Source organism: Pipistrellus hanaki (genome assembly GCF_964339955.1).
Source record: "Pipistrellus hanaki genome assembly, chromosome: 2".
Classification (NCBI taxonomy): Eukaryota; Metazoa; Chordata; class Mammalia; order Chiroptera; family Vespertilionidae; genus Pipistrellus; species Pipistrellus hanaki.
Window position 1 is genome coordinate 163,113,514 of NC_140504.1, and position 27,869 is coordinate 163,141,382.

At 44.9% G+C, this 27,869-nt stretch overlaps 1 protein-coding gene across 1 annotated transcript in view; it reads left to right on the forward strand.

Moving 5' to 3' along the window:
- Positions 1 to 27,869, forward strand: part of DAB1 (DAB adaptor protein 1) — a 377,824-nt gene that overhangs the window by 319,484 nt on the left and 30,471 nt on the right. Inside the window, exons 10-12 of the mRNA XM_084872568.1 lie at positions 4,969 to 5,028; positions 26,015 to 26,065; positions 26,157 to 26,204. Coding sequence (XP_084728694.1) covers positions 4,969 to 5,028; positions 26,015 to 26,065; positions 26,157 to 26,204 — 159 coding nt within the window. The remainder of the gene's footprint in view (positions 1 to 4,968; positions 5,029 to 26,014; positions 26,066 to 26,156; positions 26,205 to 27,869) is intronic.

Consider the following 27,869-nt stretch of genomic DNA (forward strand, 5'->3'; position numbering starts at 1 on the left):
AATAGTTTCTTCCTAACTCACACGTTGGCATGAGAACAAAACAAGCTCAGGTAGAGAAAGTATGGAAGATGCTCATCTGGGTTACACACTGAGCCCATCATATGTGAATTCAGGATCTTAAGTATCAGTACTACCAACTCAGCCATTACTATACCTTCTCAAGTTTCTTTTCTCCTCTGGGCCTCAGTTTACTCATCTATAAAATGAGTCAATGAAACTGGGAGTCTCTCAGGCAGTGCCCTTTTCTGCTCTTTGCAACTAGTTGTCTCATCATACACTTGTGATTCTGCAGAGGAGCATGTTTTACAGGCAATAATAATGGTGTGTGTGTGTGTGTGTGTGTGTGTGTGTGTGTGGTTTTGGTAATTTCTGTTGGGTGCTGATTGTGGACTGCTCTGTGAGTGAGGGTTTATATGCAGTATCTTAATGTCCCTCACAGCAGCCTGATGTGGTTTGAGCCATTGTTCCCACATTACAGATGAAGAAGGGGAGGCTCACAGGGTTGCGGAGCTACAGGAAGTAAAACTCCCCAGTCAGTCCCACATCTGTGTGACTCTGTGAATGAGTAGCTTAACCCTGGGGCTCTCCTTAGCTCAGAAAATGTTGATGCTAAATCTCACAATCGAATTCTGTGCATCTTCAAGTCACCATCTAAAAGTCACACTTGTTCTAACAGTTCTGACCTCTAATCTCCCTGTCTGTCCATCATGAACAGGAAGATGCCATTTAAGAGAATGAATATTTTACTGCCCCCTATTGGAAAGGTCTCTGGTCATTTTTCTCTCTTGCAATTGCCAGGCTGGGCCTTGATTTGCTTACCAAGAGATAAACTCTTGGGCCTAGTAGGCTCTTTGTAGATATGAACTCCCCTCTCTCACCAGTGTTGTCAGCATCTGCTGCTGCCCAACTGTCTGACGATGATGTGTTAACTGAAGGGGAACATAACTCACTCACCCCATCTTGTCCTAGAGCTGCAGCTGCTCCCAACTGTGCTGTTTATAACTCCAGTCGACAGGAGGGAGGGGCTCTTGAGTAAAGTAACCTCTGTTTGAGGTTCCCCAGTCTCCTTTCCCAACCAGATTGATCATCATAATTGTCTTTCTCTTTGCGTGCCTCAGAAAAGTTAACAGCCATCCCTTTAAAATGACACAGAGCCTTGTGGTTCAAAGCATTTTTACACGGATCTCAGTTTTGACCCTTCCAGTACCTCGGTGAGATAAAAACAGCTATGATGACAGTGGCGATGACAATCATTTTAAATGTAAGAAAATCAAGTCCTCCAATCTGAGTGCTGGGTCCAAGGCCAGAGCCTCTGATTCTGAGCCCAGAGTTCTTTCATTTCTTAACAAGCCCCCCGCCTGAGTGAGATCACAACTTCCTGTGCAGGCATGCCCCAATTTTGTTCTTTTCAAAAATCATTTTTAATCACCCACCATGTGTCAAGTATCATTACTTTAAAATGTAAGTCTCTAGTCCTATGTCACTGCCTCTCCACACTACTGATATGCTGCTGCACTGACAGTGTCTTCTGTATGTACAGTACTGAACATATAGATTTAGAGTCATATCTCATCTATTAATTGGTTCAATTAAAAAGTAATTATGTATTGAGCACCTAGCCAGTGCCTGGTCCATGAGGATGTACTGGTGACCATGGCCTAGTCTCCACCTCAGGGAGTTTATAGGCAACCCCTTGGTTGCTCATGACAACCAGATGAGGGCACTGAGTGCAGAGAACAAAATGACCTCTGAGGTCACATGGCCTGTGGCAGAGCCAGGATTAGGAACTAGACTTCCACTTCCTTTTAGTCCAGAACCATTGTCACTCCCAAACATCATTTTTCCCAAATCGGTCTTCCTGAAGACATGGGCCTGCCCACGGAGGAGAGAGCCAGGACCCCTGCTCTTTCTGGTCCCCGTCCCCTTGAGCACCTCGGACAGTGTCTTGCCCTCAGCACACACGTGGTAAATGGTGGATGCTTAGAGGTTTCTTGCTAAGCAGTGTTTACAGATGAGAGAACAAGGATAAGAAATATCAGTTCTGCCCTCAGCAAGATTGCAGAGCAGCAGGAGTACAGAGGACCCGGTAGCTGCAGTGTGAGAGTCCTATGTCAGAGAAAGCCCCTTTCCCACTTCGCTGTAGCAACCTGGTTTCTCCCATCTCCCCAACAAGCCAGGGGCTCTGAGCAATCAGGGGCCATACCCGTCTCCATTTTCCAACATCTTTCCAGTCAAAGTACTGTAAGTGACACAAAATAGGTACCTGGCAACTTTTATTTTTTAATGAAAAGATGCACCAGAGGTTACAAGACTACAGAGAAAGGTTCAAACGCGGCCTGGGGAGTCAGGTGAGGCTCCCAAGAAGATGCCTGAGCTGAGATAAATCTTAAAGGACAAATAGGCAGATTGATATCGCACCCATGAGAGAGAAAGCAGAAAAGCTTTTTCAATTATACACAGTTTGGGTTTATCTGTCCCGCCGCTTTTCCCCCATTTGCAGGGATAATTGAGAGTCAGCAGCTGTTTGGCTTGCTAAGTGCCCACAGTGAGCAGTGAATTACGGGGAGCAGGAATACTGTTTGTTGAGCTCGGGAAAGGGTGAGCTCATGGAAATCAAGTGCGGGCTCGGAATTTATTGGCCCTCGTTAACAAGGACACTGTGGGCATTCTTTGAGGATTCCTTTTAGATGGAGCCCAGTTATCAGGAGCAAAGAAAATTGCATTCTTCATTGGCTACCTGCAAAGGAAGGTTGCAGGAGTGGTTCTCAAGTGCCTCTTTTGCATAGCCATGCTCACGCATAGTTCCACTGTCTACAAGAATGTGCAGGAGCTTCCGGAAGTGCAGAATGTAATGGCAGAGAAAAAGAAGACCCTGGAATAGCTGTAAGGACAGTGGGGCCAAGACCCAGAGAGAGCTGTCTGTATAGTATCTTATATAATAAAAGCCTAATATACAAATTGACCAAATGGCAGAACGACTGGTCACAATAACTCACACTGACCACCAGGGGGCACACGCTCAATGCAGGAGCTTCCCCCTGGTGGTCAGTACATTCCCACAAGGGAAAACCTCTCAGCCAGAAACTTGGCTCAAGGCTGGCAAGCACAGCAGCAGCAGCAGCAGCAGCAGCAGTGGCGGGGGCCTCTCCTACCTCTGCTGCAGGCAGGTGGTAAGAAGCAAGGGTCCCAGTCTGTGAGAGCCCTGGACTGCAAGAGGGATGTCTATCTGCTGGCAAGCAGACATCCCCCAAGGGGTCCTGGACTGTGAGAGGGTGCAGGCTGGGCTGAGGGCCTGCCTCTCCCCAGTGCATGAATCTGATGCACTGGGCCTCCATAGTAGTGAAAAGGCCATCTGCCCAGGCTCCACCCTCTGGCAGAGCCCTTTCTGGGCCGCACTTTCTAGTTGTCATCCCTCCCTGATTGACTTGTTCTGAGGATTACGTGAGAATGCATGTAAACAAATGTTCAGAATAGTGCTGGCACATAGGCAACAATGGTTCACACTGTTCAGAATAAATGTCTTGTATGGTAGCCAGAAGGAGTTGGATTTGAATCTGATCATTTCCTGGCTATGAAGCTTTGAGCAAAGTTCCTGAACATCTCTGAGTCTCACTTTTCACTACTTAAAGTGGAGGAAACAATACCAATGTCTTAGGGTTATTGTAAGGATTTTAAGTTAAATGAGAGTGAAAATGACAAAGGAACTCAAGGAATAAGCTCAAATTCTTACTTCTGTAAGGATGGTTTGGTTACCTAGCCCAAGCCTAAAAGCTATTTTTTCTTCACCACTTCCCACATTTCTTTATGGAACATTTACCCAGCAGACACGACTGAAGGTCTACTGGCTTACTGAGCAGTATACCTGCTCTTAGGGAGCCCCCAGTCTTAGGAAAGACATGCTATCATAAATTCTAAAACCACTGTTGGCTGATCCCATCAGTGGAGATGTGGGCTAAGCTCTGCTAGGTACTGGGGAATGACAACCAATGATTGCTTTCAATTTGGGACATTTCAGTACAAAGTCCTTGATTGACAAATGAGAGCAGTATTCACTTATCCACTGTTAAGAGAGAGTGTGTGCGTGTGTGTGTGTGTGTGTGTGTGTGTGTGTAATGCACTCATGATAAAAGAAGCTATCATTTTAACATTTTTCCATATTATGGTTTCTAGTATATTTTGATTATTGACTATCTATTTTCTCATTTGATCTTCACAATAATCAGAGTGAGAAGCAGAGGCAATAGCATCGTTTTGTAAGAATACAGCTCAGAGGAGATAAGTGACCAGCTTAGAATGTTACATTCAGTATGTAGCCCAATCAGACTGGATGGGTGACTAAGAGAAGAGAGGGAGAGAAGACACAGATAAGTGTTCTTTTTTAATTAAAAATTGAGATTTTTTTTTCCTAGATCCTAGTCTCAAGCTTTTCATATAATTTCTGGGTCCTTTCCTTGAGCAAAGCCTTTGGTGATTATCCAGTGGCTTACTCACGATCTCAACAGAAAAAGGATTTTGTACGAGGACCTTAATACTTGACATATTTTAAATAGCCAGGATCTCGGTCTTAGGGTTAAACAGTCTAAGCTCAGGTGCAAACTGTGTTTAATCACTTGGGCAACTCAGAGAACATCCCTGGGCCTCAGTTTTATATTTGGTGAAATGAGGATTATTTGTTTCACCACAAGATTGCCGAGGTCTCTGCACCTTCCTGTTCTGTGGTTCTGTGATTCTGTGAAGGAGCCCAAGGCAGAGGCAGCCTGCAGACACATGTTAAATGATTCACACACCACAGCCCTCCTGGTCTGCTGCTATCACAGCCCCTTGGAGTTGGCCCCTGGGTCCTCAGAGCTGTTCTCTCACACACACATATCCCCTGGGATCCCCTTAGAGTTGGCTTCTGGTTGCTTTGTTCTTTTAAAATGGAATACCAGAGTGTTTTGACTTTGTTGAATTTTTATTTTTCCGTAGGTTCCCACCAGCCAAAAGAAGGAAGGTGTTTATGATGTGCCAAAAAGTCAACCTGTAAGTGTAAGTACATCTCCTTTCTACTGCCAGGTTCCTGTGACCTGTGTTCATGTGTCTGCAACCTGAGGAAATGGATCTTTTTTCTGGATAAGGGTCACAACCCATGTGGCCTCTTGCTGGGACTCCTTATTGGGTGGGAGGGAAGGAAGCATAGGGAACAGACTGGTGGGGCTGCCAATCTGTGTGAAGGTCTGGCTTCGTGAGTGGCAGTGAGTTGTACTATGCAAACCACCACATACAAGGGATTGGGCCCCTTCCAAAAACCCAGGTCTGGAAACATAGTAGAGATTATGCAACGGGTGCCACTCAGAGAAAAGTAATTTTTCTCCCTGAGGCCCTTGCATTTAATCGGGCCTCCTTGTCACTGAGACATGGGTCTTTCCAGTTTCAGCTGGTTCAGCCCCCAGACACAGCTCCCCATGATTCCATTTATGCCTATATTGCCTCACTGGCCCCTAGCAGGAGTAGATACTAGAAGAAACATGCCTCATTTGCCACCTTCATTTTAGTGAATTTATTAATCAACCTGCCCTCACCATCTCCATGCTTAATAGCTAAAATAAACAAAAATCCAATTTCCTTAGCCTACACAGCATAGTCAGCACTCAGGTCCCAGCCTTAGTCTATGTCTCTGACCGCCTCCTCTTGGTCCAGCTCCACCAAACTAGTTTCCTGAAGGAACCAGCCCCCACCTCTCACCCCCACCTGCTGCAGCCATCCCCTAACACAGGAGTCCTCAAACTTTTTAAAGTGGGGGCCAGATCACAGTCCCTCACAGAGCTGGAGGGCCGGACTATATGAACTACTAATTCCTACTGTAACACCTCGGCTGTGCTCACTGCCCAAAAAACCTGGCGGGCCGGATCAGACTCCTCTGCGGGCCGCATGTGGCCCGCGGGCCGTAGTTTGAAGACCCCTGCCAGGTCAGCTTAGCTGCAAGCTCTGTGCCCTTAAGGAGACTTTCTGGATGTCTGCTCTGAACTGTGTCAGAGAGCACCCCTGCCTTGTGCCCTCATAGCCCATCGTTCCTCTCTTCATAGCCCTTACACACAGTGGGAATCCTCCTTCTTCCCCATTGCTTCCAGGAGCTTCCTGAGGTTCTTGTGTTACCAGATCAGGCCCAGGGCCTGGTACATGAAAGCCAGGCACCTCACAACCGCTCAAGGGATATTTAATAAATCTATGAATGATTCTACTCTGTAATACGGATTTATGAAAATCCCCGGCACTTTCTTTTAATGGGAATTCTCTGTTTGTCCAACTCTAAAATATCTATTCAACATAATATGGTTTTGTTGGGAACTATCTGGGCTGCCTGAATGGCCCACCAAGGCTCCAGCCTGCTGTTCCCACAGGGTTCTCGAAACATCTGATGGTGATGGTGGTTTTTCCATGAATGATTGCAGCATTGCTAGAAGTCTAGAAGAGGCAACAGGTAAAAGTGACGGCTCTGATGGAGAGGCAGATGGATGCAGCTGGAACGTCAGCTCCTGCTCTTACCACTGTGGGACTTCTGACACTCGTCCTTGTCCCTCTGAATCGCTATGTTCTCATCTTCCAAAGGGGTTTTGAATCTAACTTGCAAGGTGATTTTGAGGAGAAAATTGTATCTGTATTGGAAAGTTGGTCCCACTGGCCTAAACCTCTCAGGTGTACTTTATCCCCTATATATTCCCCTGAGTGGGCTCTTCCTGCCCTCTAGGCTCCCTCCTGCAGACCTGCTGCCCTAATGAGGCAGCTCCCTGGGACACCTCTGTACTGTCCCCTTCTCCTAACAGGTCTGTTCTTGGGATCATGCTGTGCTCCCCTCCACCCTTTCCTAGGAGCTCTGAGCCAAGATAAGGATGAAACCCACTCACTACTGGAAGTACACATTTCACCTCTTCCTGGTCAGGGCAGCCAGAAGCTTCGCACAGGGGCTGACCTCTCCTGTATTGTAAATACATGGGTATATTTTTTTGTGTCAGGATCCCTGAAATCTAATGGCAAAATGCTTGCTGACAGGAAAGGTTAGATGGTTAGAGACACAGGGAGGTTTCAGGCAAGAAGGTATGCTTTGGGAAAAGCTTTGAAAATTGGGCAAGATTGGAACAGTCAATGGAAAAACGGAGCATATTCTAGGCAAATCATCGAGGTCCCTCTGGCCCCTTAGTTTACATGGCCTGTGCTTAGCAGCACTCAGAGTGGATTAATGTATGTTCGATATCCTTCTGGAAGAAATGGGGACATACTGGTGGTCTTCCTTTCTGCCTGCTGATACTGTTGGTTCTGTTCTATAGACAGATATCCTGCCTCTTTGGGACATTTCTGAGTGGGGAGAAAGGTGTGTGCTCCGCACCCCATTACTGTATTCATTATTTAGTGCTTTTTGTTCCGTTAACATGATTCTAGCTCCACAGTGGATCCTCAAGTGGAGCAGGAGAGTCACAGGCTCTGAAGTGCCTATTTCAGACCCTTATATGCCCCACAACACTGAATCAGGTTGAAACTTACTGCGAAGGTCAACTGTTTCAAGGACACAGTCCTAAACCTTAGGATGATTCATGTTGGTTTTTGCATGAGAAATACTTGGTGATTTTCTTCTTCCCTCCTCTCTATTACCCCCTCCTTATATTTCCCCCTCCCTATATTCTTATGGCTGAAAATATATATTTTATCCTTCACCCTATAATAGCCCAGTTTAAAAGTATTTTATGTAGTCGTATGAGGCATAAAAGATTTTCTGATGATCAGTAATAACGCTTGGGGATCTTCAAAGGGGAGATTCTTAAAAGTTTGGCATAATGGTAAATGGGAAAGACACAGGTTGTCAAATTGATAAATTGGACTTGACATTAATTTCCTTTTAATGAAACACAGATTCAGAAATGGAAAGGAGATTCTTCCCTCCTGTTGGGTGTGATCTTTGTCAATCTCTTTGACTTTCTTGGTCTAATTTTTCTGAAAGAAAATGATAACCATCTTCTTTCAGCAACTTAGGGCTCTGATGAGACTTACGGGGCCGTGGGGAAGCATCTTCTGTGACAATGAGGCTGCTTTCATAGACCCTGGGGAAGTGAGGAATGAGGAACTCTATGGATTAGTTGCCTCCACTTATTTTTTGGAATATCTTAGAATTAAGATAAAGGCCCAAGTTTTAGGACAAGAGAGACCAAATCTGTGTTCAATATAGGAAAGAAATTAAACTCTCTGGGCTGATTTTCAAGGGAAATGCAGCCTCTTAGAGGAATGAGGTCTCTGTCCCTAGGAGTATTCAAGCTACAGGTAAATGGCTCCATAAGGATTCTGTTTTGTGAAGGTGACTGCAGTCCTGGGCCTCAGAATGATTTATCTCCTCTTTCATTCCATGTGCCCCCATGTTCATTATGTCCAGTATTTATTTACCTCACCATCCTCTTGTTCCCAGTATCCTAGCTGCCAACCCACATATGTTAGAGGCCCCATGTCTGACTTTATCATTATGACCTTGGATTGAAAGTCACCCACACAGAAGTGCACAGCACTGACCTGGGAAGTTAGTACTCTGGGTGGAAGGAAGTTTACCAGGTATAATAACCAAGTCATCTCACTGAGCAAGCATTTGTCATAGTGCAGGGCCTAGGAAATCTGATTCTCCTTTGTAACCTCTGAAGAGCTTAGAATTGGGACTCTACATCTTTCTGCTGTGTCCTGGGAGAAACCAATAGAAATCCCAGTGGGATTTGAAACCCAGGCCTCCATTCTGTTCCTTTCTCTGTTTTATAGTGTCAGCAACTGGGCCATATGTACTAAGAGTCCAAGGTTGTCTTAGCTGTGGAAAATGCAGGTACACTTAATTGAGCATCTGCTGTATGCCATGGACTGACTAGGTTCTGGTCTTCGCTTATCTTTCAGTAATCCCAAACCTGGGAGGCAGATGTCATTTAGCTAAGGAAACAGGCATCAGAGGTCACATAACTCACCCATAATCACAAGCGAGTCAGAGGCAGAGCCAGAATTTGACTCGGGCACCCACACAATTTCCACTAAAACATGCTGCCTTCAAGGTGAAAGAAATACAGAGCCCTTTCTCTCCTCACCATCACCCTAATTAGAATGAATACTCAGGCTGTAGTTCCCCTCACCCAGTTCTCATTGTTTTTGAGTCTCTATAATAGCACTTAGTCGCTGGCTGTGAACACCTTTCTCATCCTTTAGAAGTGCTGTGTCGGGCCCATGTCTAATTCATTCCTGGACCCTGTCTCTTGCTTTCATCCTCATGATATTAAGAAGGTATTTGTGATCCACAAAGAACCAATCTTGATGCAAGCTGCCCATCTCTGAAGGTCAGAAAGCCTCTCATGGTGCCACTTCTGCCTCCTACCCTCCAGGTGACTATGTGTTGCTTTATGAGACCCCATTCACCTAACCATCAGTTTTCAGCGATTTTTCCTTGCCTTAGATTTAATTCATTTCCCTGCTGCCAATGTAGGAAGAGTCAATCCATTAACGTGAATAATTTCTCTGGACAACTGTCCCCTACCTCTCCCCACTCCCACCCCCTCCCCCGTCCCCATCTTTCATGGCAAATAAATTTTCATTCACAATTCAGCAGTTGGTTTTCCCTTTAGTTTGAAATCTAAATCAAGACGTTGCATAATTGGATTAAACCTAGTCTGAACATTTGTCAGTTTCACTTCCTCATTAAGCACCACATTGTAGAGAAATTATAATTATCGCAACACAGTTAACATAGATGTCACACTAGAGGAGGTCGGCTGGAAGTGAGGGAAAGGAATCAAATCTTCTTATTCCCACAAATGAAATAGGATTGTGATGTTTTGCTTGAGTGGGCTTTCTTTTAGCTGTGCTTATAAATTGTCCTGAGTCAGAATGCTGAATTTCTAGAAGTCCCAGAGCTAGTAGGAATGCTATAAGATGCTCCCCAGCAATGCAAGAGTCCCTAGAAAAGGATTCTGGGAAGTTCAGGTGAACATTCCTGACTCTGGCTTTGGCTCACATAACTGCAGTGATAGACCTTCATTATTTTTGTAGTCTCAGAGCTCCAATCATTACAAGGTCCTTCTTTTATGGAGTTTTCTTACAACTTCTACTCATTTATTTATTCATTCATACAATCATTTAGAAAATATTTGCTGAGAAATTTCTACCTGCCAGGCAGTGTTCTACTCACTATAGATACAAAGAAGACTGGCTGTTTAAGCATCTCAGTGATCTCAAACAGAAGACAGTGAATAAAAAAAAAAAAGACAATATATAAGGACTGTGACTGAGATGCTCTGGGAGCAGAGTGGAGGCCAATAAACTTTGACTAAGGGATTTGGTGAGGACTTCTCCCAGGGGATGGAGTTGAGGTAGCGTCTTAAAAGATTATGGAAGTTTGGCAGTGGAGAAAGGGAACAAGGGTGGAACAGCATTCAGGAAGAGGGAATGGCAATGTTTAAAGACATTGAAATGTGGAAAAGCCTAACATATCCTAGGGACTGATGAATAGTCTGGGGTGGCAGGGCCACAGAATATCTTTGTGAGAGCAGAAGACAAGAATACCAGCGGAAGTGAGCCAAGGGCCTGAAAGGTGGGGCCCAGAAGCTGGAATTTGTGAGAAAGCCACTGTTGCTTTCAGGTGATAGAGTGACACTTTTAGAGTTGCATTTCCCAGCATCACTCTTGTGGCCTGTGGCAGGTGGATGGGCAGGTAGGGAAGCCATTAAGAAGCTAATGGAATTATCTATGTGTATCCATCAAGATGGAGTCAGGAAAACAGAGCCCTCACCAGTGTAATACAGGAAATTAAATGTGGAGAAATAGTGACAAAGGTATTAAAAGGACTGAAAAGCCAAACAGGACACAGGGACAACCCAGATTATTAATATTTGGAAGGTGCTACCATCCCTAGGGGAGAAAGGACAAAGAAAGGAGGTGCTGCCTTAGCACAGCCCAGGAGCTGGGACAGCCAGGATCCAATTACCAGCAGGAACTGAGGCACAGAGGGAGCTGTCCAGCAGGTCTGGATTCTGGAGAGATGGATTGTCTGAAGGAAACTAAAACCATGGAGGAAGTTCAACCAATGCTGAACACTATGAAAGAAAGATGGAAAGAAATTCACATCTTCCTTCTTCCCACTATCCAGTTTCCCACCACTGTCTCCTGATGGCCAAACATAAATAGAAATGTGTTGACAAGGAAGTCTGGGTAATGTAGTTCACAGGGATCCGCCCCTGTCATGCAGCACAGAGCTGGGAGAAGGCAAGAATAGGTCTGAGGACAAATTGATCAAGGAGTAGACAGATGAGGACCAGGAGTAGATAGGTGAAGATAAGGCTAGACAGGGTCTGGACTGAGGGTGGGCGCTTCAGAGAGAAACTGAGAGAAAGAAGTAAATTTGAGTGGATGGCTAGGGTTTACCTGGAAAGATCTTGCTGATGTGGGAAGTGAGACAAACATGAGGTTCAAGCTGCCTCCAAGGTGGCAAGCTTTGGGAGATCAAGTATGAGGCTATGTGGACTGATCGCCTCCTCTCCTCTCTTATTGCTCTGTCATTTAACGTACCTGCTCTTCTACATCTCCAACTTCTGCGAGTGCTTGTTAATCAGCTTTTCCACCTGCTGTTTTCAGGTTCTTGCCAAAGGTGGTTGTGATCCCTTTCATCTTCTTCTCTGTTCTCAGTCCATGACTCTCCTTTGGGCGGTGTCATGTTACCCCTTTAAATGATATCTGGCTCTTTCTCCCAAGGTGGAAAAACTGAGCTGTCATGAATGGAATCCAACAGAGTTGTCGCTAGCTCACTGGCAAATCATTGCTGGGACTTATTTTCCACAAATGCAAATAGGGATGGGGAATCAGTGTTTGCATAAGCCACTGCCTGTTGTACTGTTTGCTCAGTTGTGTGTTGGCAAAAATCATGTCAGAATAAAGCAATAATCCCTCCATGCCTCTGCTAAAATACCTACCAGTGCTTTCCTAGAGGGATGGTCTTCAAACTTTTTTTAAGATTCCAGAATCATTATTCAAACAAAACATGCCCAGTAACCTTCTATATAAACAGAGGAAAGAAAGAAGAGATGTGGGTGAAGCTGGGTTCAAACCTACATACCTGGAAGCCCTCTGAAGGACAAAAGTTTCTGGAAGGGAAGATACCCAGGGAGGGTAGTGTGAAATCCACTATTAAAGGAATCACCAGTTCCTGCCATGGGGGCAAAGTGAGGAAGTCAGGCAAGGAGGAGGTCCTATGCATTCTTGCCCCCATCTGAGGCTCTGTGATTCTGGATCCGTGAACCCAGGTGGCAAGCCCACTCTTTGGGAGGCACTAAACCAGTGGTCGGCAAACAGTGGCTCTCAAGCCACACGTGGCTCTTTGGCCCCTTGAGTGTGGCTCTTCCACAAAATACCATGTGCAGGAGCGCATATAAAGTCCGATTAAAACTTTGTGGCCCATGTGCAGAAGTTAGTTTTCAGCTCTCAAAAGAATTTCAATTGTACTGTTGATATTTGGCTCAATTGACTAATGAGTTTGCCAGCCACTGCACTAAACCAACAGGATGAGCCTGTAGTTTGAGTGAGTTGGAGCTTCACACTTCTCAGCTATGTGATTTATGTGACCCTGGGTAAAGTGCTTTATTTTTCAGATTCTTCTTCATAACCAGTAAACAACATAGAGTTACTTCTCTGGGTCTTGTGAGAACTAAATAACAGATATGACTTCTGTTGTGTTTGCCACAGATTAAGAACTCAGTACTTTGTAGGCAATGTGGTATTAAAGTTAAAAGTATGAAACTTATAGCCAAACTGTTTTCTCCCTCGAATACCAGCAGTGTAACCTAGAGGAGTTATTTAAACTTCTCTGTGCCTGGGTGTGTTCATTTGTAAATTGAGGATAAGGACAGTGTTACCTACCTTGTAGAGTTCTTTTGAGGACTTGGATAAAATATTATATGTAAAATCTTTAGAACAGTACCTGACACATAGTAAGTACTCTGTAAATGTTAGCCATAGTTATTTTTATGAGCAATAATATGGACAAAAGTCTAATTACCAACTGCTTCATGAGTAAGAACTGGCCCAGCCAGTAGGGTGCTGTTATTCTAGTGAAAGGAAGAAGGTTAATGTGCCAGAGTAAAGGGCTGGAATGCCTTCAGTTCTCCTTGCCGAAGAAATAACGTCAACAAGATCAAGTTTAACTCAATATCTTGGGGTGGGCTGAATCTGCAGGGGAGTGTCATGCTATGGTTCAGGAAAAACACACAATTGTAGCTATCAAGTGTTGAGCACCCAAATAAGGGACTGTGACAGGCACTTCATTCTCTACTTCAAGACTGTCCCCAAACAGCTACAAGACGTAGATCACTTCTCTACTATAAAGGATACTGAAGATCAGAGAAGTTAAATCACTTGGCACAGTTAGAAGAGGCATCACTAAGAACTTAATCCAGCTTCCTCTGGCCCTAAAACTAGAGTGGCCTAGTTTATCGTCCAGACTGTCGCTTTTGAAAATAAGAATTAGAGCAGGTCAGTAGGCACGAGGAGCACTCTTAAGTAAACCAGCGTGTAAGGCCACCCTACCCAAAGTTAGCAAATGCTCTTCCTTCTGGACCAACCTATCTCTAGACCAGAACACAGTGAGATTTCAAACAGAAGGTAGGAAGCATCTATCCATCTGGTTCCTAAAAGTCTTTGCCAATAGTGCTACTTGTGCTACAGCAACAGCAGTCCCATCCCCAAGATGCAGCTGCACCGATGTACACTTGCTCCTTCAGTGGGCATAAATCAGGTGATTCAGAGATCTGTGCATGGTAAGAAAATATGAGTCAGAGGTATCCGTTAACTGCTGCTGCTATGAGTCTGTCATTATTCCTCTAATACAGATCATTAACATTCACAGAACCTTAACTACAGCATCGCTAATGAGCAGAGCTCTATTATGCACGTTCCCCATAAATATCCATCCATGGTGACACATTCTCTCTTGGTACAGTAATTCTGCTTTTCTGGATAAATCATCATGTTGAGGCTCTTTCTTTCTCCCTAACTGCCGTTATTAGTGGTTGCAAAAGAATAATGAACAAACTCTAGTTATAAAAAAGGGGGGGAGGTAGAGATAAATGAACGATCATGGAGAATAAAAAAATATATATTGGTGACAATTCCAACCCAAAGCGCACAATCCCTTGTTTTTGCAATGACTTAGAGAGGAGTCAAGAAATGAGCATTTGTTGAGCAATTACTGGGGCCGGGGGTGCAGCTGGACAAGCTGTGTCTGTTTCAGTGATTCCTCAGCACTGAGTTTCCTAACAGTCAATTGACACTTCTAAAGGCACAGCTTCTCGGGGTCCGCTCCCTCAATTTCCTTTGAAATGCTTGAGGATCTTTTTTCTATAAAGGGAGATGTATAAAGCTCCCTGGTGGATTCTGAGGCTTGACTAAGTGTATTTGGTTTCATTAACATGACAAGTATTATTACAATATTATTTTTTTCATTTTATGGATGAGAAGGTTGAGGTTGAGATGCTAAGGGAAGAGAAAATAGTCTAGTCATCAGGGACGAATCACTTGTTTCTCAGCCTGTGCCTAAAGAATGGCCCATGTGAAGGTGACATGCCTTCTTCCATGTCCACCTCCCATGTCCACCTCCTGTTCTCTGACCTGTCATAGTGTCCTGTCTGTGTGTCAGCATGTTTCTCTCCAGCAGGTCAGCCTCTGTTCTGATCACTTCACAGTTCGCCTTTCCCGCTGCTGCTGTCAGCTCAGGACTTTGTGTCTTTCCCCCTTTCCAAAATATTTTAGCCTCATGGCCTTGTCTCTTTGACTAATCCTACGTTGTTGTTGTTGTTGTTGTTGTTGTTGCTGCTGCTGCCTCAGAAGTTCTAGTCCCTCTTCCCCCTGTAATCGTCGGAAGGACAACACTTGCAGTGTGAACTGGCCATGGCCCCACAGAGAAGATTGGAGTAGACTGAGGGTAGGTTCCTGAACTGCCCACCAGGGTTCTCCTTCCAGAACTGGACCTCCCACCCTAGTCTTAAAACTCAGGTCATCTGACACGCTTTGTTCTCTCCCCATAATGGTTCAGAGCATGTACTCCAAAGCTAACCCTCTTTGGTGAGAATCCTAGCTCTTCCACTTACTACATATGTGATCTGAGGCAGGTTACTTAACCCTTCAGTGCTTAAGTTTCCTCTCTGAAGACAAGGATTACAGTAATAGCACCTACATGTGTTGTGATGATTAAATGAGTCCATACTTGAACGCACTTGAAAATAGTGTGTGGCACATACACAGGAAGTTGTACCTAAGCATTAGCTGTTATTTCTATCCTGCATGACCCTTGCTTAACCAATAAGGGATGAGGTTTTAATATTACTGTTTAACCTAGCCCTTCCTCTTCAGACCAGAATGGGTAGTTTAGGATACAGTCATCACCATTTCTTAATGAATGATAGGATATCATGGTGTAGAAAAGAGAAGGATCAAGAGTAACAGATACATTTGGGGGCTTTATGGGATCTACCAAGACCAGAAATAATGATGTCAACCCTTTGAGCCCTAACCAAGGAGATATTGTTTACTTTAAATCAAAAGGGTTTGCCATAGAAGAGACGAAGCAAGTAGCTGGGTAAAGAGATCTCTGCTTGTGGAATTGTAATATCTCACTGAATATACCATCCTTTTGCCCTAGCTACATGATCTTCAAAGATAGGGTGCCTGTCAAGCAGGGAAAAAGCCAGAGACCAGAACACTGGTGTCTAAGTGACAAAATCGGCATTTCCTTGTCCCTGCAGCAGTATGCACAAAGTGGCTCTTTCTTTTTAGTTTTATGTTTTCTGCAACAATAAAAGGTTCTTCCTAGAACCAGTGTCTGGTCACGTGTGCATCACTCTGTTCAAGCATCCATCCCGCAACTGGGTCCACTGTGTGTCAGCTCTGTGCCGGCCACTGGTGCCATGCAGGTCAGGCCAGGTCCTACCCATTACCCAGCTCACATTCCATGGGGGAGGGTTGCCAACAAACAAGTAAACAGACAAACAGGTATGTGTGCTGGCCACAAAGCCAAATAGGGTAACATGGCAAGTGCTGGGTGCTGCTACTGTATTTAAATAATGAGTCAGACAGAGGAAGTCTCTCTAGGGAGGTGACATCTGAGTTGAGATCTGAATTTTGAGAAGAAATCAGTCCGATGAATAGTGGAACCTGAACATGGAGTGACAAGGGCAAAGGCCCTGGGACAGGACTGTTCCAGTGGCCCATGAGGAACCAGTGGTCCATGAGGGACAGAGAGATAAGAGTATGGTGCGGAAAGGAGACTGATGGGTGATGAGTTCAGACACAGAGGCAGTGGCCAAGCATGGTCAGGTTTATAGGCAATAGTAAGGAGTTTGAATTTTACCCTGAGTGTAATGAAAAACAGAGCAGGGTTTTAAGCAGGGGAGTGAATCTGGTTTATTACTAGTAAAAAAAAAAAAATACTCTAACTGCTCTATGGAAGATGAACTTAAGGGGATGAGAATGGAAGCAGCAGTTTCAGCAAGAGGGAATGCTCCAGAGGTGATTGGGAGAGAAAGACAGAGCTGCGATATGTGCAGAGAGAGAATTGGCATTTAATGAATAATTGGGTGTCAGGGTGTGGGAGACTTGTGCATTTGGGGGCTGTAGCTTCTAGATGTGAGTTGGTGGCCTTTACAGACATCAGAAGACAAGGAAAGAATGGTTTTTGGGGACATCAGAAATAAGTTCTTTGGACGTTCAAAATTTGAGGGTAAGTGAAATGGGACACAATTGCTTCACCAATTGCTAGCTACTAAGAGAAGGAGTAAAAGAACAGTTATTGGGTAGCCAAGTCACAAGGATGTCACATTCTGACTGCCACCTTGAACCAAAGATGGTTCTCACTAACGGGGAGGATTTGAAGAGTACAGATGGAAATGCCATCAGATATTGGAAGGGCCAGGACAGTGTGCCTGCCCCTTTTCTTACAATTTTTTTTCTGGGGTATCTTCCAGTATTTCTTTGAAGTTAGTACCAGGCCCATTAATCTAATTACAGAACCTCATTAGATAAATGACAAAGTGGATATGACATTTTTTTTTTCTTGAGTTTATAATAACACATGCCAAGTCTCTGTGAGTGAGCAAGTGTGTGTATGTGTGTGTGTGCACATGGGGTACACACATACCAGTACATGCTGAGCATTTGAAAACACCATATGGACTATCATACACTCCACTTAGTAAGTCATATTATCACCAATATATTTTCTGTTCAGTTTTTTATTCTCTTGTATAAGCAAATTTATCACCTCATTTATTCTGTGTGTGTTTTTTAATTTATTAATTGAATATAACTTCTTTCTGTATCCTACCCACTGGACTACTATATCTAGATATTAGGAATTTGAAGATGAGAAGAGACTTAGAATATCTACAAGGCCATAGTCTGTAGTAGAGAAGAGAGAAGGTAATCAATCACAACTGGACATGGGTGGTGCTCAGAGAAGGATCACCTAATTCATCCTAAGGGGCAAGGAGGAAAACTTGGAAGATGTGACTAGACTTAGGTCTCAAGGGATGTCTTACAGTTCTCCCATAGAATAAGGATGGGAAGAACAGCCAGTCACAAAGAATAGCTCATTCCAAGGCCTGCAGGGAAAGAAATATATAGAGACCTGTTAAGAGGACAGGTGAAATTATGACACCAAGTTGCAAACTATTTGTAGGTTGGACAATTAATCAGAGACAGTTGAGGATAATGCTCTTCCAGATTTCCTCTGACTTCAAATCCTTAGGCTCCTTTCCATGTCTGGCTTATTGGTGAACATCATCTCACTTGATCGTCAGAGCTCCATGAAGAAGCCGTGTATGTCCCTGACTGTTTTACATATGACCAAGCCAAGTTTTTCCTGGGGCCCCAGTTTTCTTGCTGTAAAATGAGCCACATTTCTCTGCTCTGAGTTATTATTGTCCCTTGTTGCTCTATACAACTGTGTGGGGGAATTGTGATCAGGTAGAGAGGAACTAGACTAAAACTTGGAACTTAAGAGTGTTATCCAAGCTCTTCCATTAAAATTACCATGATTTTGAAAAAGTTGGAGGCCTATTTCTGAAAAAATAAAAAAGTAGGATTGAGTTGAATTAGAGCTCTCTACAGTCTTCTCTAATTTGATTACTCTGCAATTTTCAAGCTATTCAAAATGCCATCACATAGGTGCTACAAAATCATCATATTCCTAAGGGATACTCCATTGAATTATTGACTTAATATTTGACTCAAATAAGCAAGCACTAACGGAGATCTTACTGTGTGTCAAACACCACGCTAATTAAGCTATATTACCTTAAATCTTACCCAGGGAAATTGTCACACAGTCCTGTGAGATGGATATTTCCCTAATCTTATAACAAAGAAAAATACGAGAGATGGGTAAACTAGCCAAATTTCTTCTACATAGAAATGGAATTCTCGGTTTGGTTGTTTGCAGTGGAGTGGTCTTCAGTCGTGTGAGTGGCATTGTACCCTCTGTGGAATGGGACACAGTCTGTGAAAATGCTCAGTGTGGTACACATGTTGGCACTCTCTAGGCTCTGACCTGAATGAGTTCCCTACAACTTCCCTAACTTGCCTGTCACGGCTCAGGGAAGGGATAGTGCCTTAAAATACCACCACCATGCCTTGCTCACGGTGGGCATCAGGAGAAGTTCCTTAATTATTCACTGATGGCCTTGAAAATTGAATCCAAGAATGAAGAAGTGAATAAGGAAACGAATGCCATGCCTGTAAAATCTGCATTCCTCCAAAGAAGAAAAGGAGAAACATTTTGCACAGAACAGCTGTCAGAGCAGCAGGCAAAGCCCTCCTGACTATTTTTTCCCTGTGCTGTGACATCTCTCCATTTGTGATTGCCTCTGATTTGCTCCATGCTCAGCCAGAGCCTCTGCTACTCTCACTTGATTTCAGCTCCATTCAGTAGTTCCTGGTTCTGTTGGCTGCCATCTGGCCTGCAGGAGTAGCCCCTCCAAGAGAGATGCACCAGCACAGAAAGAGAGGGCTCTCACCTCCTCCCCAGAGTGTGCTGATCCTGTCATCCCGCTGACAGGAGCCAATTCCACATCCTTGTGATTCTAATTCACCCCCTTTTCAAAGTACTGAACGGATGCCAGGACTTGTTAGGAGTTTTTTGAAAAGGCCTTGAGTTGTTGCTAATGTGGAACCAGAATAATAGGTTTTCAAAGGAGGAGAGATTTAAAAACAAATAATTACAAGCTTTTGGAAAGGACTCCCCATGATTTCAAGTTTTCTCTGACCCTTTCACCTGTGCAGGTGTGTTTGTTCTATGGACAGTTGTTAAAGTAGGAAACCCATCTCACACCCTGCCCCCACTTCCCCTGACAGAGGAGACAACGTCCTTGTTGAATGGCAGGTCTGTGGGGTGAGATAATGGGTTGGGACTATGATTAGAGCTCAGGAGGCACGAAGAGAGAGGAGCAGCAGCCCCGTGGCTAGGAGGGTGTTTTCCGTGTTCCTTCTTCATTCCCGTCACGAGCCCCATTTTGCCTTTCACCATAGGAAGAGCGGTCATCATCTCTCTTTTTATGACCACTGTCCACTATCCTCAGACCACAGACTGTCACCATCAAATCCCTGACACCAGTACTGCCACCATCTCAGACCATCTGCTGCTTCTGGTTTCCCTGACTCCTCAAGATTGGGTTGACCAATATGTATTTAACAGTAAAGGCAATGGTAGCAGCCATCACTGGCATGAATCACTGCGTCGCTTTGAACCAGGCATTATATACTAAAGGCTTTATGTGAATTATCTCATCACCAATCACATGATAATTGCCTGTTTTCTTTTCCACCTTCCTTGTGTGATACAAGGGCAAGGACTGTGCTTATGAAGAGTAGCTCGATAAATCGATGCAGAGTGGATGGATGAGTGATGGGTTATCACTGTCTTATGATAGCCATCACCCCAAGCACTGGCATCATCATTTTTCAGGCATGACAATCATCTCCTTCCCTGTGTCACTGTTACTGAGATCAAACCCACTTAGCTATTAGTGTCTTATTGCACAATCAGCAACCTTAAAATCGTGCCACCAACCCCATCCTTATATATTGGCAGGAAAATAATGGATGTGTTTTAGAAAACCTGGGCATCTGAGTTTTGAAGTGGGTGTGAGGGATGGGAAAGAAGAAGAGCAGAGGCAAATAGGGCATGGAGTTGGTGGAATGAGAGAGGGCAGTCCCGCCTTGCGACGCCAGCATTAACTGGGGAAATGCATAGGAGCAGGAACCTGCTTGGACCGAGCATCTGCTCTATGAGGACCATGTTGCACTTTCAGCTTTCCTCCAGGTGACTTCACTCCTTTCCAAAACCCAGTGTTTCCCAAACTTTTGCAATAGCCTGGATCCTGCTTACCCTCCCCTTCCCCAACAAGTTATTCCACAGCTATATAATTCCTCCGTTCTTCCCAAGTTCTTCCTTCTCTCCCTCACCCTCTTTTCTTCCTTCCTCCTTATCCCTGTCCCTCTCTTTCCTTTCTGTAATTTTGGAAAGGGAACTGACATCCATTGAGATTTTACTCAGCCAGTTGGTGGGCTAATTCTTAGCATACTAATTTTCTCGCTGGTTTTTCTTAGCAAGCTCACCTTGTAAGCATTGTTACCCCTATTTTACAGAGGAGGAAAACTGAGGCTCAGGGTGATGCAGGAATTCATCCAAGGAAATGCCAATAGAGAAGCAGCAGTCTGACCTCACAGCTGCGCTCTCTCTCTCTCACTCTCTCTCTCTCTCTTTCTCCCTCTCTCTCTCTCTTTTTTCTTTCTCTCAGTTAATAATGTATTGATTTCAGAGAGGGAGGGAGAGATGAGAAACATCAATGATGAGAGAGACTCATTGATTGGCTGCCTCCTTGCACGACCCCTACTGGGGATCGAGCCTGCAATCCAGGCATGTGTCTTGATCTGAAATGGAACCATGACCTCCTGGTTCATAGGTCAGTGCTCAACCATTGAACCACTTCAGCCAGGCTCACAGCTGCTGTTTCTAATTTCTCTCCACTCCCCTACCCCATATTTCCTAAAAGCATCAAATATATCCCTTTAAAGTATCCATTCCTTTCAAATGCAAGCAAATTCATTTTCTTGGTATTAGACTAAAGTTGGGAAACTCAAAATCTAGAGTTAGATTCCTTAGCCACAGCTGTCCCCTGTGCATTCATGTGAGCTTGTTCACGTCAGCTTAGAGCCCTATGCCCAGGGGTCTGCCTTTCTCAGAACACCTTACTAGTGCCCCAGCAAATCTCTTTCACCACCATTCCCCATCTTGACTTTCTCTCTGCATTTTAAGAAAGGCAATTCCAAGGACCATCTCAATTTTTAGGAAATCTGGTGTAAGTATTTCATTGCCCAGGGATTTGTGGAGACATTACACCTGCATGCACTTCAAAGGGAAGATGTAACTTTCACTATAAGGTCTAGGCATTCCCCTCCACCCTCTAACCTTCTGGACAACCTTTGGGACCTTCCTAACATGGTAGCTGGGGGCAGGAGGGCCTTTAGCTGCTAAAGTGAGGCCCAGCTTTGAGAAATGAAAGGCAAGTATTTAGTCATTATAAGGACAGGTCCTCAAAGTGGCACCAGTTCCTCTCTTGGATCAAGGCTTTACCACACAGTAGCCACAGTACAGCCACTGGCTACCACCTGGGACAGTGCAGATAGGGAACTTTGCATCATCACAAGTCCCAATCCACAGCTTTGCTCTGGGAGGAAATCACTTATTAACATCATAGGTTCCACTCTTCAATCTCAGCTCCTTGGTTCTTCAATTACAAAGCAGGTTTACCTGTCTCTCTCTGCCAAGCCATGGGAAAGAGGCTGTTCACTCTTGGCTAGTGATAGACTCCTAGGTCCCCAGGGGGATTAGTCTTCATTAGCATGTGTCTTCCTTCTTAAATCACATCCCAAGGAAAGGCACTTGCATTCAAATGCCTGGAATCACTCTGTGCCTTAGGAGTACCCACCGAGGTGCAGTTACAGATCACTTGAGTCCATCCATTTCTCCTAAACCTTCTAAATGGATAATTGAATTCATCCTTCTGCAGCAGTGGCCTGAGTTCTGAGTTGAGATCTAGAAGCCATGTGCCCTCCCTGTCCCATCCCACCCACCCCCGAGCTAGAATGATGACATATGCTGGCTCACTCTGAGCTGCAGGAGAGCAGGGGCCAGACATGACTCATCTCTGCAACTCCGGTGCCTCGCCAGGACGTGGCATGTGGAGAGCGCCCGATGAATGTTTGTTGAAGAAATTAATTAGTCAATTACATAATCAATCAAGACGCCTTCCGTTTTCCCAGTGGGATTTTCACTAATTATTCCTGCAGAGAGTCCATTCCCCAGCACAGTGGTCAGCAAATCTGTCTGCGCATTAGTATTACCTGGGGAGCTTTTAAAAATCTACAGATGCCAGGGCCCCACCTCGGACCAATAGAATCCAAATCTCTGATGGTGGGACTCAGGCAGGGGTAGTTTTGCAAAAGCTCCCCCAAAGGATTGCACTGTGCAGCCCAGGGTGCGAACCCCTGCAGGATTCTGATGTGGCAGTTTTCATCTTTTTCTTCAGCCCGAGTCCTACCTCATCCACTGTCACTTTGGCTGCAAGAGTAACAGGAATTTGATCTTGATAGTTACCCTACTCAGTTATGGGACTGCTCACACTGCTCCTATAAGGGAGTATGGGAAGATAAAACTCCCTATGGGAGCTTTATTTTATGTCTTAATGAAGATTCAGGCTAGAACTGGGTTTAAACAAAACAGAGGAATCTCTTCCTTTGAATCCTCCCTGGAAGTTTAAGTTGTGAGTGAAATTTGATGTCTGGAGCCATTTGCTTTTTTATATGGGCTAAGTGAGCTAGAACTCTAGTAGTGATTGTAGGTAAAGCAAGAGCCAGGGGTGTTGGGAGACTAGCAAATGGGCTCCAGGTCCTGCCCATGAGAAGCAGCTGGGAAAGTATAAGGGCAGCATGTGGTGCACCAGGCATTACCAGGCTGCCGTGAGCGGGAGGAAAGAACTCTGAGCAATGTTTGAGCCAGGGGCAACCAGGAAGGGACCATAGGAGCCAAGGATAAAGTACATGGATGGGAAGAGGATAGTCAGACAATAGGATAGCTAGAACTGAAATGAGAGAGAGAAGATGGAGTCAAGAATGCACAGAGAGGTTTAGAGCTAAGGTCAAGAAGTGCTGGGCATCCTTTGACACAGGCTCTGGCCTGTGCTGTCAGGCAGGGAATTTCTAAACAGGGGCGTCTGGCAGGGGATTTGTTTCTTCTTCCTCTTTCTTTCCCCAAATATTATATCATAAGAGTTTTCTAGCATTAAGCCCCGGGTGCCTGTGCATTGCAAATATTAGTCCAAAGAAACAGAATGAAGAGATACTAATAATCGCCACTCTTTATTGAGCACCTACTATGTGCCAAACACCAAACAAGACTTTGCACCCACATCTCAGTTCATCCTCTGAAAGGATGTCATTGTTATCATCCCCACTTGGAAAGTGAGAAAACTGAGGCTAATTTGGCTGTGAGAGTCAAGTGGCCAGCACACTGCACAGCCAGGAGTCAGTCTGTGTCGGTGGGACTCCAGGGAGAGCCAACAGCTCCCATGCATTTGGTCTCCAGCTCCATCTGGATGAATGAAATATCCTCCTCACACCCCAGCTCCCCAGATCACCAAAGCCCATCTCTCTGTCACCAGGAAAGCGACGGGCTCGTGCCAGCACCGGTTATCCTCAAGCGTTTTCATTAGGTGGTGGGGGGTTTATGAGACTCGACCACAGGCTGTTTTTCAAATTTATTTAATGCATCCATCATGCTCTGAAGCTATTTGCTTCTTTATACTGGACAGATGTAATGAGATTTTGGACACTAAAAAATGTTTTTATTAAAAGTTATGACCCAGAGCTAGTTGGTAGGGACTGTGCCATAAATCCCTCGAAGTGTGCAAATTCATAAAGGATGTAGCGACATTACCTTAACCTTCTAGGCCACTCCACAGATTACAGGATCGCTTAAACTAATGTTGTCTCCCCATCTCTCCCCACCGCTGGCCAAATAATAGTAATAATGTATGTGGTTATCCGATGTGGTTGCTCATCCTCTGCTCTTAGCCACAGTTGACGCTTGGGGAGCCAGTGCCTGGCGGAAGCTGATGGTTGATGATGGAATTCGCTGATGGTTGGTCCCAAGGCCCCTCTGTGGTGGGCACGCTGGTTCCCTGGCTCTGCTTTGCAGCCTTGTCACTGGGGCTGAGTGGCAGAAAGTCACGTTTGCCACAGACGGTGAGAGTGAGTTCTGACATATGGGAATTATGAGGTTATTGGGTGATGTTTTCTCCATTCCTCTATTGCCGATAGCCTGCTCTCCTAAAAATTAGGAAATGATAGTTATTTCTGTGCATAATAACTCATTGTAATGTCAATAGTATCAGATTTATATTCATGTTATAGTGCTTGGAAAGCATCCAAAGAATAATTAGCTCGTAATATAGACCAAAATAAGGTGATATATCTATTTACAGAGGCATTACATATTATTTATAGTAAATCTTATTGTTGTGACTTTGTTAAATTAACATTTATTATGTTGAGCCCTGGGGCATCAGATGGAGGGCCACAGTTCAACAGAGACCACAGAGAATTGAAGTAGAGAAGCTTATTATTCACAGGCTCTGGAGGAGGGGTCACCGGGAGAGATCAAGGCGGCTGGCCTGAGAGAGCCGCAGGACCTAAGGCACATGCCTTTATTAGGCCTGTAGGTGAAGTGCCTGCATTTCTTGGGCTAAGCCTGGATTGGGCCATTCACACCAAGAACAGCAGGGCTTGGGGTCTTAGCTAAGAGGTAACAAGGAGAAGGAAGGCCCTGGGCAGTGGGCAGACTGCCTACACGGGAGTCCTCACAGGACATGCCTCCCCACAGGGGTTGGAGCCAGTTTAAGGCCCCTGCAGGCTGTTTGGCCACACAAAATGGATCCTGAGACAGCAGTATTTTTGGAGTAGTTTAGTGAAATGCTTGACAGTTATAAACAACAAAATAAAGAATTAAAACAGTTAGATCTGGTCAGCAGCCAGGTGCTTATAAAACATGCATTCATTCATTGCTGTGTGCCAGGCCCTCTGTTAGCTCTGGGGATTCAGAAGTAAATGGTCCCTGCTTCAGGAAGCTCACCGTGGGGTCGGCACAGATGATGTGCGGTTATTCTCAGAGGAGGAGTTTCAACTCAGAAGTCAGGGATGGCCGAAACCGGTTTGGCTCAGTGGTAAAGCATTGGTCTGCAGACTGAAAGGTCCCAGGTTCAATTCCGGTCAAGTGCATGTACATTGGTTGTGGGCACATTCCTGGTAGGGGGTGTGCAAGAAGCAGCTGGTCGATGTTTCTCTCTCATCGACGTTTCTAGCTCTCCATTTCTCTCTCCTCCTCTCTGAAAAAATCAATAAAATATATTAAAAAAAAAAGAGAGAGAGAGAGAAGAAGTCAGGGACGGCTTCATGGAAGAGGTGGCCCTTAAAGCAGGGGTTGAGAAATGGGATGAGCTCTGAACATGCAGGGGTGAAGGGAAGAGCATTTCAAGTAGAAGGGACAGTGGGCACAAAGGCACTTAGAAAACCAGCTGTTTACATGCTGCTCTAAAGACTTAGGTTTGCTAAAGCAGATAACATTTTTGTCCTTTAAAACAAAAATCTCAAGGGTAAACATGCTCTTATCAGTTGAGACCGGCTGGGTAATGTCTATAATTTCAGAAAGATGAACTTTGAACCACCGCTGTATTTTCTCATCAGGCCCCTATTTGATCAACTTCTTATGCTGGGAACACATTCCCAGGGTTTTCACAGAATGTTGGCCTCAGCTCCTGCCACAGAGACCATGGGAGCATAAACCATAAATACTATCTTCATCTAACGCATTAATCCATGTCATTTGTGTGTCATTCACTTCATCCTCATTCATCGTCCCTTCCACTTGCAGAACGGCCATCTGATGGAGGATTTTGAAGAACGCTTTGCCGTGGCCACCCCGGTAAGAGTGCGAGGGCCCTTGTCTGTGAGCTGTTTCATGTCATTGCCCCATCATTCATTTCATGCTCATAAGCCATGCCTTGTGCTTACAGAACAGAAACCTGCCCGCCATCATTGATGAGATTCTTGATGCAAGGAAGGTAAGGCCTCCAGGCTCTTAAGTGAGGACTGTTCCGGTCACTGACATGCATCCCATAGCATCTCCACCCAGCCTGCATCAGAAGCAGGGGCTTGGCTCAGCTCTGTTCTGGTGTTAACAGGAAGATACCTGGCAGGCCTGCAATAGGGTCCAATAATAACTGTGTATGCGTGTGCACATGTGTGCATGTGTGTGTGAAAAAGGGTATATTGGACAGGAAGTGATACTTAATTTCGTTCATTTCATACTCCATTTCATTCAACAAATATTTTTTGAGCTCCTAACAGGTCCCATTCCGATAAGTAGCTGGAGATGTAGTAGAGAGGAAGACGCTCATAGTACAACACAGTGCAACACTTCATAGCATAGGATAAAATAAGGTAGGGTGGGTGGGGAAGATAGAGGAGGAAGGAGTAAGGTAAGGTGGGATAGTCTAGGGCAGTGTAGGTGATGTGACAGTGTAGTAGGTATTCAAACACAGAAATGGCCTGTGCTAAGTGCCCCATTGGGAATAAAAGACACACATGACTGTTCTTCAGTCAGCATATCCTGCAGTAGATGTACTGGTTTACAACCAATATTTATACAGCTTGGCTGATATATAGACTGGTGAATATGATCACCCCTGAGGATGCTTGGGAGGCTTCTAGGGGTTTTTGACCTTGGCTGTAAAATAGAGTCACGAGGAAAGCTTTTAAAGTTTTAGGTTCTAGGCTGTACTCCAAACCAGCCAAGTCAGAGTCTCCTGGGGTGTGAACAAGGCATCAGTATTTCCCCCTGGTGATTTGGGTGTGCATCCAAGGTTGAGACCACTGAAAAAAAAGTATCACACAAGCTGTTCTGAGTAGTGTCATGGGGAGAAAACTGAGTTAGGAGACATTTCCCAGGGGGAGGAAAAGTCCTCTAATTTGTCCCCTGAAGGATGATGGGTGGACAGGCAATGGGGGAAGGAATGGGTATTCTAGGTAGGAGGAAAAGCATATGCAAAGGCCCTGAGGTGGCCTTTCTTTTTATTGCCCTTGTGCTTCTGGGTTCCATGGCACTGCCCTGATTGTGTATGTGGACCTGCCTTTCCTTCGGGTAGCCAACTCATGAGAGTAGGAGCAGGATCGTGCCTCATTCTTCCCTGTATCCCCTGCTCTTGGCACAGTAGCTGATGTACAGTATGGGCACCATACTTTTCCTAAATGAAGGCCCTCCTGATGCCAAACATAGGTAGTGAGCCTGTGAGAATGTGATTTGGGGTCAGTCAAGGCCATCTCGGCCTTCATCAGTGGTGCCTTCAGAATTTATCTGTAGGAGGGGCCAGGAGTCTAGTTGCCATAGTCTAGTTAGGGGTGTCGAACTCAATCAGAGAAGGGGCCAAAATCTAAAATCCAGCCTAAATCGCAGGCCGAATGGTTTACTGAACAGTCATAAACTGACAATGTCATAAACTGACAGCGGAGTGCAGTGATGACAGCGCGGTGCAGGCCACATTGCAAGGCCTGGCGGGCTGGATTTGGCCCGCGGGCCTTGTGTTTGACACATGTGGTAGTTGAACGAAGGACCTGGAGGCTAACCTTGGAACAGCAGCTGTGTAACACTGAAGATACTTTTGTGAAAAATATCACTTGTATCAAAGAACGGCTGTGGAGAACAGGCCTGATGCAGACATTGATGGGCT